This window comes from Myodes glareolus, chromosome 3 (assembly GCF_982192425.1).
Source record: "Myodes glareolus chromosome 3, mMyoGla1.1, whole genome shotgun sequence".
In the NCBI taxonomy this organism is placed as follows: Eukaryota; Metazoa; Chordata; class Mammalia; order Rodentia; family Cricetidae; genus Myodes; species Myodes glareolus.
Window position 1 is genome coordinate 53,243,219 of NC_142028.1, and position 13,013 is coordinate 53,256,231.

Genomic DNA, 13,013 nt, shown 5'->3' on the forward strand with positions numbered 1-13,013 from the left:
AAGGGAGGGCTGAGTCATGGTCAACAGGACCCAGGAGTTAGACAAGACTCAAGAACTCCATCTGAGAGCTGACCCCATCTGATAACCTTGACCGAGAAGACTCTGGTGGGGACTTGAACACAGCACTATTCTTGATAGGATCCAACTTCATTTCCTATGTTTCAGTTATGTGACATTTAGATACTACATCATTATTTCCCTCCTGGGGTTTTAAGAGAAGGACTGACTTTGAGTAAAATTATTGGAAATCTGGGGGAAATATTTGAGCCGCAAGCACAGCTCTTCAGTTTAAAAATGACAAAAGCTTCTCAAACCAAAGCCAAAAGTAGGGAGAGTGGTAGCCATGAGAGTTGGCACCCAGGGCATGGGGCCTCACCAGGGCAAGTCTCAGTGTGCAGCCCAGAGAAGTCAACCTCGTGTGCACGGGAGGTCAACATAACATGTTGTGGGGACAATGGACTTGAGAAACTAGCAACAATACAAAAACACAACAGTGAAACAACTAAGAACAGAGTCATGAAACCCTGTCTCGGAAACAAACAAACAAACAAAAAGAACAGAGTCATGTTGTACAAAAATACTATATTTTTTTAAAGAAATTAACATCACATTCTTAGCACATACTGCTCAAATAGATAAATAGCAAGCAGCGGCAGACTAGGAACGCCATGATATGATGGATTAAAACACACAAAGCAATGCTTTTCATTCTCTGTGTGCACCTAATTTCACAGGAAACAGTCAGGGAAAGCAATGCCGAACCGAAAACAAGCATTGTCTTTATTCGGCGGTCAGAGCAGAGTGCGGCTCTTCTCTTTTCTTTTTTCTTTTACATCAAAAGCAAGGTTTATATATATGACTCATGTTCTCAAAAATCAATTAAAAAAAAAGTAAATGGAGAATTTTATGCTACTTTCAACTTCAACCTCTAACTAGATCTTCCTTTTCTCTGCAAGGTCTCTATTAACTGAGTAACTTAAATATAAAATTTCCCAGGACAAGGCTTCAGAAGTTTATGAAGAGTAAACCCAATGCATAAAAATATTCTAATGTTATGTAATATTTTAGAGAAACAGATAAATGTTTAGATAATGTTTAGAGAAACATCATAAATTCGGGGGACTGCTTTAACCACTATGACCTTTACATGGTTTTCTTTCCTCTGCTTCTATTTTTTAAACTTTGAAATATCATTGGAAAAGGTGGATACCAAATCCTCTTTTGCTAATATGTTCCAGTGTGAGCAGTACTCATAACTGGGTAGTTGGGGATCAAGACTCCCTTTACACACACACACACACACACACACACACACACACTACTATTACCACAAAGAAACAAACGTAGAAAATCTTCAAAACTAGAAAACTTACATGTGTGTATACATGCAAACATATATAAAACATGTTTGATATGAAATAAAATCTCTCTGAAATACTTTCAATGCACCTTTAACAACTAGAGAAATTAACTTTCCTCTGAAATTAATGAAAGCAACTTTTCAATACATGAAGAATGCTGACTTTAAGGTCAAATGAATGCAAATCAAACAAACTTACTCAAGTTGTGATTGTCCTTTTTTTGCCTCTCTTTGGCCAATGCTCTTGCTTCAGACTCTGTGGGGAAAATACACGCTGTGCACGTGAATGAAGTCATTAGAAACTGGAACTGTTTGAAGGACACAGCAATGTCAATCACAAAATCTCTCTTCAGAACATGTGAAGCTTACCTCCTTGGAGTCTAATGAAAATGACACTTTCCAAGTTATAACGTCTACTTCTTCTAATACTACACACATCAAATCTCTGCCAAGCTAACACATTCCCACAAACAACATGAAATGACACCAAGTCTATATTCCAGTACTAAAAAGAAGACAAATAGATAGAAACGATTTGATGTCATATCATTTTTAAGATTTAGTTATTTTAATGTTATATGCAAAAGTGTCTATGTGTGTGTGTGTATTGTGTGTGTGCAATCTCCAAAGAAGCCAGTAGAGGGCATCCTCTGAAACTTGAGTAACAAATAGTTGCGAGCCACCATGTGGGTGCTCTTAAAACACTGAGCCACCTCTCCAGCCCTAGATAACATATTCTGTGATTAGGAGTTGGGACAAATAACTTCTCAGTATTTTTATGACTTTGTAACACAGTGACATGAAAACTGAAGTAATGTTTCTGAATCTGTTCTACATGGCCTCTGAGCTCGTGAGAATGAGGTGGAGTCAGGTTCTGTCAGAGTATGTCATGACACTTAGAAGTTACTATGTATGCATTCTTTGTCTGTCTATGGAAACCTAAGTCAGGAAGGGTCTAGATGCATTTGGTGCTAATTCCATTTGAAAAGCTGTATATGAATAGCAACTTATGTGATATTTTGGTGCCAAGAATTTTTTTTTGCCTTGTGAAGAACAAATAGAAGTATCAAACCATGCTGTTTATTGATTCTAAGACTTATTATACCACGTTAGTTTCCTTTCAAAGGTGATACGTGAAATAGTACGCTAAAGATGTAGCATTTTACCATAAAATAGCAAGACTTGCAGCTTCTGAGACAAATGTATTCACTACATTAAACTGTATATATATATACATGTATATGTATTTGATAAATGTAAAAACTCATGCCACACTGCATTGCACTAATCAAAGAGGCCACACAGAATGTAGATTAATTAATACTACATCACTCAGTGATATTACAACCTTCTTGGTCTAGGCAAAGTCAGTCTGTGAAGTTCATAGCACACTAAAATCACCATGTGATCTATTTCCCAGAACATGCCGTGATCATCATGAAACTCCTAATTGCAGATGCATGTATGTTGACAGAATTAAAATTAGAATCCACTAAATTCAGATGGTCAATCCAAGTCATTCTCTCTCCCTTTCTCACACAGAAGAATAAAAGGGTTTTACTTTTCATCGCTCCTTAATAATTTATTTTATGTTTTTCCTCTTGATAGTTTTTGTTTATTAATACATTTCTATTAAACCCCAGTTAATACCTTTTTAAAAATTTTTTTCTATTAAAATTTTCTGAAATAGTTTTTGTAGTAATGCCTTTGGACAGGCTAGGAATCTTTACAGCAAATCCATATGCCATATTTTTACCCCACCCCAGTTCTGCAAGAGGCAAGAACTAAATAATAAAAAGGGATTTGGGGCAAGGACCATAAAATCCACCATGGTAGAATGCCAGTTCTAATACAGTTTCTGTCATGTTTTATTGGTCAAATGCCTTCCCTCAAGCATCAAAGAAAGTGGCAAGATAGGTAATTTCACACTTGCCTCTAAAGCAAACATTCTGATGGCTCCATTTTATGATTTATTTCTCCTTCTATAATAAATCTCTTGTATATGATACAGTAAAAAGAGTGGGCAGCACCTAAAGATGTGAGAAATAAATTCTTTGCTCGATCCCAAATGTGGCCTTGAATGGCAAGCAAAATTCAAAGCAGGGTTCTCCGACTCAAATCTCCAGGGGCACGGGTAGGGGAGAGGAAGTTTACAGAGGACAGTACTGCCTAACACCCCCAACCAGAACGTCTAGCAGCCACAGACAAGGGTACTCAGCAAACACTGGAAACTGTATTCTAACGTCTTATTGTTGCATATTAAATCACTGGACAAAGCCTCAGGGACCACAGGCACTAGCTGCGCAGGAAACACTGCCGCTACATTGATAATGCTGTCCACTGAGGATCAGAGCCGAGTATCATGATAAAAGGCATAGGTGTTAGGTACATACCTGTGAGCTCCCTTTTTATGTTAGGAAGGTTGGCTGGACAAGAGTTGCTGATGGTGAGGCCCGGGGGTGGCAGGCCCTGGTTGCTGTATAGGTCGATCAAGTTTCCGGAAACAGGTAACTAGACACAGACAAGAAGAGCACTGAGTTGTTGAATGACTGCTGAGTGTTTTAAACCAAAACTCACAGCCTGTTCCAGGCTTTGTGTGAAGGACGTTCTTTGCTAGAAAGTGCTGTGTTTTAAAACCAGGAAAGTATGCACATCCATGCAGGATTACACAATCTGTTTATGCAGAGAGAAGGAAGGATGGCCTCGCGCTGACGACCGTCTGGTGGGCGCATTCTCAGCAGAGAGCGAGCAAGTGCTACCTGCTACCAAAGCGGCAGATGTTCCAGCAGTGCCGGCTACTCCCGTGAGCTAGGACTGTGTGTGACTTCCATCAAAGTTTGCTTTCTTCCTCCCATCCTTTACCTCTCCCCACTTTTCGCTCTTTCCTTTTATAAAGAAAAGCAACGGCAAATGCTTCCTTTTTGTAAAAGCCATGTCCCTTATGGCAAAAGAAAAAGCTGACTTCCTTGAGATTGAAATTATTCCAAGAACCACAAGAGGGAGCCCAAAGACTTTAATAAAAACTTTCCGCGGCTAAGGAAAGGATTAAAGGCATAGTAGCCTTACTAACTACTCTGAGTGGCACTGTCTCTTCAGATTCTCCTGGGGTATTGTAAAGCAGTGAATTCATTTTCATTTTTTCTTGACAATGACGTCAGTGGGCCGTGGATTTCCTCATAGCTAGCTGGACACGGTGGGGTCACAAGTTCCTCTTATGGCCTGGAAAACTTCCTACATGTTAGCTGGGCCTTATTCCTTCCATCGTAGACCCTCAACATTTCCAGACGATTACAAATAAGTCCTTGACACCTGCATCAGCCACCCCTCCCTTACCTGATCATATGTTCTCTGCTACGTATTAAACAAGTACTTTCCGTGTAATTAAAACAGAGTGACTCAGTATACAGAATTAGCTACCCTCACTTGAAAAGCTTGAAAAAGGGTGAAGATGTTGAACTTTTAGTTCAACAGCTTCCTTTACTGTGACCTATCTCATACAACCAGGTATCAAGTTCTACTTAAGGTATCAGGCTGACACTAAGAAAGTTTTGGATTAGGGGGCCAGTAAAATTGACTGAGTGAGTAAAGAGACTTGCCCAGCCTGACAACCTAAGTTCAATTCCTGGAACCCACATGAATGAAGGAGAGAACTGACTTTTAAACTGACCTCTGACCTCCACACGTGTGCTCTAGCCATATCCTCCTACACACACACACACACACACGCATGCATGCATGCACATACACTGCATAAATAGATAGATGGATGAATAGATAGATGGACGAACTGAAAACCAAAGTTTTTAAAAGTATTTTGGATCTGGGGGTTGGGAGAAGGCTCAACGCATAAAATGCTTGCTGTTCAAGCATAAAGACCCAAGTGTGGAGCCTCAACACCCACATAAAATCTAGGCCCATGTTTTTTCCCCTGGTGCTGAAGTGGGAGTGGAACGAGAAGAATCCTTGAAGCTTAGCAGCAGCCAGCCAGTCAGTCTAGCCTCACTGGTGAGGTACAGTGTCTCAAAAAATCTAGGGTAGGGTAGGGCAGTTAAGGAAGACTTCTGATGTTGGTCTCTGGCCTCCATACAGGCCAGAACTAAAACCCTGGCTGAAGAGATAGGGCTGAAGGGCACTGGACATAAAGCAAGCTCCTTTCTGGTAGGTGTGCTCGTAAAACTGTGGCAGGCACGTGGGGCAGGCAACTGGGCAGGCCTTGGTGAAGAAGGCAGCACTTAAAGACTCTGCATAAACATAATATCCACATCCACACCCTGCACACGCGCCAATGAATAGCACCCCGCTAATTTACAATGTCCTTGGGCCACATTTCAAGGCCTTCCAGCCAAGGCTCTGATAAAAGGTGACTCTGGTTATTAGCAGTCCTTGCTGAGTGGTTCTGTTGAGAAACAGGTCACCTCAGGGTCAGCCATGCCCTTTGTGTGCTTGGTTTTCTTCTTGTCCAACTTAACATGAAATGGGAGGCATTAGCATGTGGCATAGAGCACTGTAAAGGGCCAGAAAGATGAAACTTTCAAAGCTCCTAGGAACTGAAGTCGAAAACAATTCCCCAAGTCCAAATCTTTTGGGGGGAACTTAACGGCTGAACATTGATAAAACAAGTCAAGTTTCGAGGGACTTATGCACTAATAAACCAAGAATACAATTTAAACATTGGAAAAAATGAGCTGTAAGATTCACTGAGTGGCTCTAGAAATAAAAATCGCATGTGCATTATGTTCTCATATGCAAACTGGATATGAGCATGCACTTCTCTTATGATGACCATGAGTTTGGGACAAAGGAAAGACAGGTGTTAGGTACAACTAGTTCACAAACAGGGATGATGGCTCCTATCTGTGATCCAGCCTTTGAGAAGTTAAGACTTCTCAAAGGATCAGGAATTCAAGGCTAAACAGAAAAAAACAAAGACAAAAGCAAACAAGCCAACTGAAAGAAAGCCTCGAAGTCATCAGAGACTGTCCATTGAAGAGAGGTGGAGGATGAGAGGGAAGAGAGGAAAGGAAGGAGGAGAGAGGGAAGGAAGGGGGAGAGAGGAAAGAAAGGTGGAGAGAGGAATGAATGGGAAGAGAGAAGAGGAAAAGTAAAACAGGAATGGAGAGGAGGGGAAGAAAAAGGAGGAGAGGAAAAGAAAAAAATTGTAGTTCACTTTCTGGGTTAGAAAAATCCTCTTCTAAACACAGTTAAATCAAAACCAGGTCAAAATAACAGCCCTGGCCTACCACAGGAAGAGGCGCATGTTTACTTGGCTGGTCGGCATTTCTGCTGGACTTTCTATACAGAGCATTCACCTGCTGGACAGGACTTCACTTCCACATACCAGGGTGGTGTAGCTCCAGAGAGCCATAGTCTGGCCAGCTCAGGTGAGGACAAGGCAAGGGTGCTGCTTCCTTTGCTCCAGCCCTGGTCTGAACCGAGCACACTGGCGCCTCTCACCACCAGAAGGAATATTTTTCCAAGTAAGTGGTCACTGTAAAATGTTATTGTGTTTCTCCGTGGACGGGCCCCATCTCCTCCTCTGAATATAAATTGTGCAGTTAACACAAGAAAACAGGACTTTTATTCTTTGTTTGTGAGAACACAAGAGGGCCTTGTGCCCTTGGAACAGTTATTTCTAGACCTCAATCCCCTTAGGATAGCTCCCTCTCTAAGCGTGCCTTCTACTTTTTTAAACAAGTAATTAACTTAAAACAAAGCATTTCAAGGAATGAAATAAGTAGGGAAAATGCCTATACTGATAAACATTCATGTTAAACTGAACTGGGGGAGGGGTTAAACTGGAATAGGCTACAGTTGCTTAGTTATTCAACTAAGACTACAGAACCCCAAGATGATCAAGAACTGGGGTGGTCCCCACTTTGACTGGGAGCCTACTTGTGTTGGGCTACTTCCTGTGGATGGAAATTTAAAGCTCTCACCTCAGTTCAACTGCAGTTGATGCAGCATGTTACAGACAAGGAAACTGAGGCAGAGAGGTCAAATGCCTCACTCAACAGTGTATGCCCAATGCCTCACTCAACAGTGTATGCCCAAGGGCTCTGGCTATAGATCAGTGTAGGACCAATTGCATAGCATGCATGAGGTCTGGGGTTAGACTCCCAGCATGGCAAAACAAAATAAAACTAAAACTAACTAAATAAATAAACCTTCGTTGACAGTCTGTTTCTAACCTCTACGTAAGGCATTCTTTCTCCTTACCGGGAGTTATGTCAACTGACTGGCCATAGCAAGGCAGGATAAAGTTAGGTGGGAAAACCAAACTGAGGTTACTGGGATGAGAGAGTCGCCAGCAGACACAGAGAGAGCAAGAAGGGTACATTGAACTGAGGAAGGGTACCAAGCCATGTGGCAAAGCATGGGTAAGAAATGTGTTAATTTGAGTATAAGAGTTAGCTAGTAACAAGCCTGAGTATCAGCCAGGCAATGTGGGATTTCCCTCTGTATGCTATGAATATGTTTGATTACTATGGGTTAATAAAGAAGCTGCTTTGGTCTATGGCAGTGCAGAATATAAGTAGGAGGGAAAACTAAACAATGCAGGGAGAAAGGAAGTAGAGTCGGGCAGTTGCCATGTAGCTGCTATAGGAGAAAGGTGCTAGAACCTTACCAGTAAACTGCAAGCCTCATGGTAAAATATAAAATAATAGAAATGGATTAACTTAAAATGTAAGAGCTAGCTAGGAATATGCCTAAGTTATTAGACAAGCAGTGTTGCAGTTAATATAGTTGCGGTGTGTTTCTTTGGGATCAGGAGGGACAGAAACTTCCGTTTAAAGTCAAGTATTTGTAATTAATATTGAGTATCCATGTCTGTTATTTGGGAGCAGGCGGATGGGACAGGAAAACTCTGCCTTCAAGCATTAGTTAGATAGAGAAGGAAGGCACTGTATGTGTCCTATTCTACACGAGCGGATGGAGTCATATTAACTGTCTTTAGAAGGGCTGGCAAGCACAGCGCAGCTGGAAGCAAGCTGGGACCTGAGCTAATGTGCAATTCACTGTGAGGTGCACCATGATTGTTAAGTAGAGTTTTTCTAACAGGGGGGTTTGGCACACTGTTGAGCCTGAATAAATATCAACTGACCAAACCCACACTATCAAAAGTATATGATCTTGCAACTAACAAATTACAAGGAATAATTTAGACAATAGGGTTGTCTAAATAGAATGTAGCTTCTATTTCCTAAGCTAAATGCTATTTATACTTTATCGGATAAGAAGACTAATGAGTTAGGGACAATTAATAGCCCCCTGCCCTTTTCCCAGATGTGGGAACAAAGGACGTTATGGTAGCATGCAAGCTCACAGAGTAAGAACACACTCTGGATTTGAACTCAAGTTTGGTTTTACTTCTCCAGTTCCTTACCTCTGTGTTTCATTGCTTTATTAAAGAGCAGGTACATAACCTTTATTTTTATTTTTTGTGCATTGGTGCTTTGCCTGCATGGATGTTTGCATGAGGGTATTAGGTCCTTGGAACTGACGTTGAGAGCCACTATGTGGCTCCTGGGAATTGAACTCAGGTCCTCTGGAAGAGCAGTCAGCACTCTTAACTACTAAGCCATCTCTCTAGTCCCCCAGTACATATCCTTTATTTGAGGTGTCTAAGAAGCAGGGTTTCTGACATTTTGTATGAATTTGAACAATATGCAAGAGGAAGTTGGTTTACTGAGTATTGGTTTGGAGCCAATGACTTCAAAGGTTCCCATTATTGCAAAACTTATTTAAAAATTGGTTGGATTATGAAATAAGTCATTTCACAGTCTTTTTTAGTGTGTCCAGGTATGTATTTATCTACCTGGCAAAAGGATCACTTCAACAAAATCCTTTTGAGTGACCGTACCACTGCTAACTCACGCTGTGAAAAGTCCCATGTCTTTGAGTCTATTTGTAAATTCCCTAGAGGAAACTCCATTGTAGTGTCTTATTCATGTTTATCCCAGGATTCTGGCTACTAACAAAATGTGCATCTAATTGGATATAACAGCATGAGAGCTAAGGGTTCCAAGGGAGTCAAAGGACACAGAGAGAGTTTGGCACAGGTACCTTGATCAGAATTGATGATCATAAGAGGCTGGAAAATTGGCACAGTAGATAAAACACCTGCCACATAAGCATATATATCTGAGTTCCTAACACCCACATAAAAAGTCGTGTGTGTGTGTGATAGGCGACCTGAAATCCCAGCAGTTGTTCAGGAGGCTAAAACAGACTGTCTTTAGGGTAAGCTGGCTAGCAAGTTCAATCAAATCAATGAGCTCTAGGTTTGATGAGAAACCTCACCTCAGCAAATGATGAAGCGAGAAACTGAGGGAGACACTCAATGCCACCCTCAGGCCTCCATATGTTCACACAAGCCGCAGATACACAGCCACACACACCACACATGCAAACATAATTACAATCTGAGTTTATGTGGGTTGGAAAGAAACACTAGATCTTTAAGGAGAAGTCTTGAGATTTCAAGGAACAGTCTCACCCCACTTCAAAGACAACTCAGAGAAGATTAAAAAGAAATTGCTACTATATATTAAAAAAAATCAAAAGAAAACTAAGTTAACTAAAATTTTTTGTTGATAAGTAAATAGGGGCCATCTTGTTCCTGGTTGAGGGCATTTACTATTAGAATTTAGCATTTTTGAAACAATGCTTACTGTGTTCAAAAAAATTCACATGATGCAAAAGTTACCATTTCGAGCATAAAGGCTCTGTTACTCCTTGAAATGGAAATTTTCTCTTGAAAATAAGATTCCAGACCCCCTCAATAACTGCATATACACCTGTGTATGCATACAAACATACACACACATGCAAGCGCACGCATGCACTCATTCTCACACGCATGCATGCATGCACCCAGAGAGAGAGAGAAAGAAAAAAAACCTGAGGATATGGACCAATGATTTGTGAGACCCTAGGTTCAATTCTCAGGACTGAAATAGAAAAACACAAAACAAACAAACAAAAACAAAGAGAACTTGGGCTCCTGGACCCAGAGCTGAATCACAGTGCTCCTAAGAACCTTGAGCAAGCTTAACTTATGAAGTCTAAATGACTTACTTGTGAATAATTACTACTAATACATTTCTCAGCGAATCTGTGTGAAAATATACTGAGTCGAGAAAAAGGGAGTGGACAGAGAACGACCTCAAGATTTTCTTGGGAAACAAAACAAACAGGCCATCAATACCGTATTTGCCATTTGCAAGGCTGGATCCATCAAGCCCAAGATTTCTTCATTATAACTTGATTCCAGGCTGATGATATCATCAATTACATCATCCATCTGTAGAGAAAAGAGCCACAGAAGAGACAAAGGAATGAGAAATCGGTGCAGGGCCAACCCTAAAAGGACCGTTTGGGTCATTTCTTACCTAAAGTAACAGCAATCTTTAGATAGTGTCTAAAGAGTAACTGTTCTCTCCCCCACTAAAGTCAAGACATGACTGAAACCTACTGACAAGAGGGGGCAATGGGAGCTTCACTTAGAGCTAACATTTCGGCCGTTATTGGGCATGAGAGCTGAGCTTGGGCGGCTCCTTGAGGTTCATTTACTCTGGCAGTCACCCTGTGGAGGTAGGGGGCTCTAAAGGGGCAGCTGCCGTCCAGGTGGGAGAAGGAGAAGCCACCTGTTTAGAGTCACCCTGCAAGCAGAGCCAGGTTGTGATTTAACCTAAGTTTCCACCACTGTGTTGAACTGCTTGCCCTTTCCACTGGAGAGATGAGACAGGAAACGCCACTTGCATGAAAGCCACCCCTTCCCTTTTTCCTTTCCCGCAGCCTTCTAGGAGAAGGAAAACAAGCGGGGTTCTTAGCCCTTGCGTTCCACAGGGGCCCCCTGGCCACTGGCTGGCCCTCCAAGGATGGCAGAGTGACTTGCCAAGCTGGCTTCTCTCTGTACAGCTGCCAGTGAGCCCGGTACTCCCGGAGGAGTGCACCAGGCCGAGGTTATCATTACAGTCGTGGAGCTGACATTCCCACTAGATCAATTTCATTGCTGAAGTACCAAAACATCAGTTAGCATCATAAACAACAGTGATTACATGCGCCTTGCCGCAGTGGCGCTGTCTGTGGGAATATTTCCTTGTAAACACCTTATGTTGGGTGGCTGGCTGATGTGTGTGTGCCTGGGTCTGAACGGTGAGCAAGATTCATGGTGAAATCTAATGGCCAGGGGCACTCCTGTGTTCATCTGCTCCTCTCATTAAAGAGGCTTCAGCATCACGAGGCTGGGGTTGAGATTTGTTTGGCCCCTCTTCCTGGAGAAAGGGCAAAGCCTCCAATCGTCAGAAGTCTCAGTGTGCCAGCCTATCAAATGGGGACAATAATGTATACTGTCTCAGTCTCACTGGGGACCTGTGAGGTTTCAGGAGAAGCCTTCTAACTTGTTCAGAATGTCAGGAATGCAGTAAACTCTGAAGAATTATCTTACCAAGTGATTCCTCTGAGGACGAGCCAGCGGTCAGATCTGAGTAGATGCCAGCATGCTGTGTATTATCTAGACACGGCAGCTTTATTTGTTTGTCATAGAAGACTTTATGACCAAGTTGATGAGTGGGAAAATAGGCTGGGGACTCAGAAACAACTTTTCTTTATACATTTTGACTTTAGTTTTAGGAGAGCAAAACTAGTGTCCGTGATATATCATTAAAATACTCTATTATATATGGAAAGGCAAAAAGCAAAAAAAAAAATGTTGTTTATATTATATTCTCTCTCATATATCTGAATAAGTACAACAATAAATGGTGCCATTTACTCACAAGTAGAATTTAAATAATGATCTTCAATTGTTTGGGGAAGTGCTCATTGGCTATTATTAACTTAATAAAGCTTCATAATACATGGAGCAGGAAGTTTCATTCACAAAAACAATACAGAGATCGACACAGCTTGGTTTCAAAACTATGGTTTAGAAGCCGGTACAATGCTACACAACATGTGCTGGTGATTGATGCAAATTAACCAAATCACCATGCATTTTATTTCCAGCAATATATGTATTTCACCCTCTTCTTACGACTGTAGGTAACTTAAGGGGCACATACGTTTAAGCTTCTTAGTTGTTACCTAGTCATTCATGAGTTACTGTGAAAAAAAAATATGGGTCTGTTCATAGCCTTTTCTATGAAAAAAGAATCAATGGGAGGAAAAAAGTCCCTGAAGTCATCAGGAGGTGTGATCATTCACAAATATAGATTCTCATTATAAAGTGTGACATCCGCGGCCTGCCGAGTCATTCAGTACCTGCATGCACGAAGCTCGAGAGTGCGTGTTCATACCTGGGCACTCACTCTCTGCCCTGCTCTGCTCTTCAAACTTATAAAACGCCTGCAGAAACACAAGCAGAGACAGCCCATGACTTGGGTTTGCAAACGCCTTTTCAGCAACACATTCACAGGTTAGTGGCAGGGCAGCGAAGTGGACAGAGCTTTGGAACAAGCAACTGCTAACCGAGGACCGGAATAAGGGAGGGACTCTTGAGTCAAAGCATACAACAGGAATGGGTGGGTAAAACCTGTTTGCTGTGGGCAGAGAAAATGTCCCTCCAGTGCCTCAAATCAACCAAATGCTACAGTCGCTTCTGAACTCACATAAACACCTCGATATATAATAAAACTTTCCAAAAATGAGA

General features: G+C 41.6%; 1 protein-coding gene across 10 annotated transcripts in view; it reads right to left on the reverse strand.

Annotated features, from left to right (window-relative positions):
* Mitf (melanocyte inducing transcription factor) overlaps positions 1-13,013 on the reverse strand; it is a 220,419-nt gene that overhangs the window by 13,311 nt on the left and 194,095 nt on the right. For 6 of the 10 annotated variants that reach the window (XM_048438447.3, XM_048438446.3, XM_048438451.3 and 3 more), the window contains 4 exons: positions 12,626-12,709; positions 10,569-10,664; positions 3,754-3,871; positions 1,560-1,634 (listed from right to left, as the gene is read on the reverse strand). In XM_048438447.3, coding sequence (XP_048294404.1) covers positions 1,560-1,634; positions 3,754-3,871; positions 10,569-10,664; positions 12,626-12,709 — 373 coding nt within the window. The remainder of the gene's footprint in view (positions 1-1,559; positions 1,635-3,753; positions 3,872-10,568; positions 10,665-12,625; positions 12,710-13,013) is intronic. The other 4 variants (XM_048438449.3, XM_048438448.3, XM_085686786.2 and 1 more) reach the window with 2 other exon arrangements.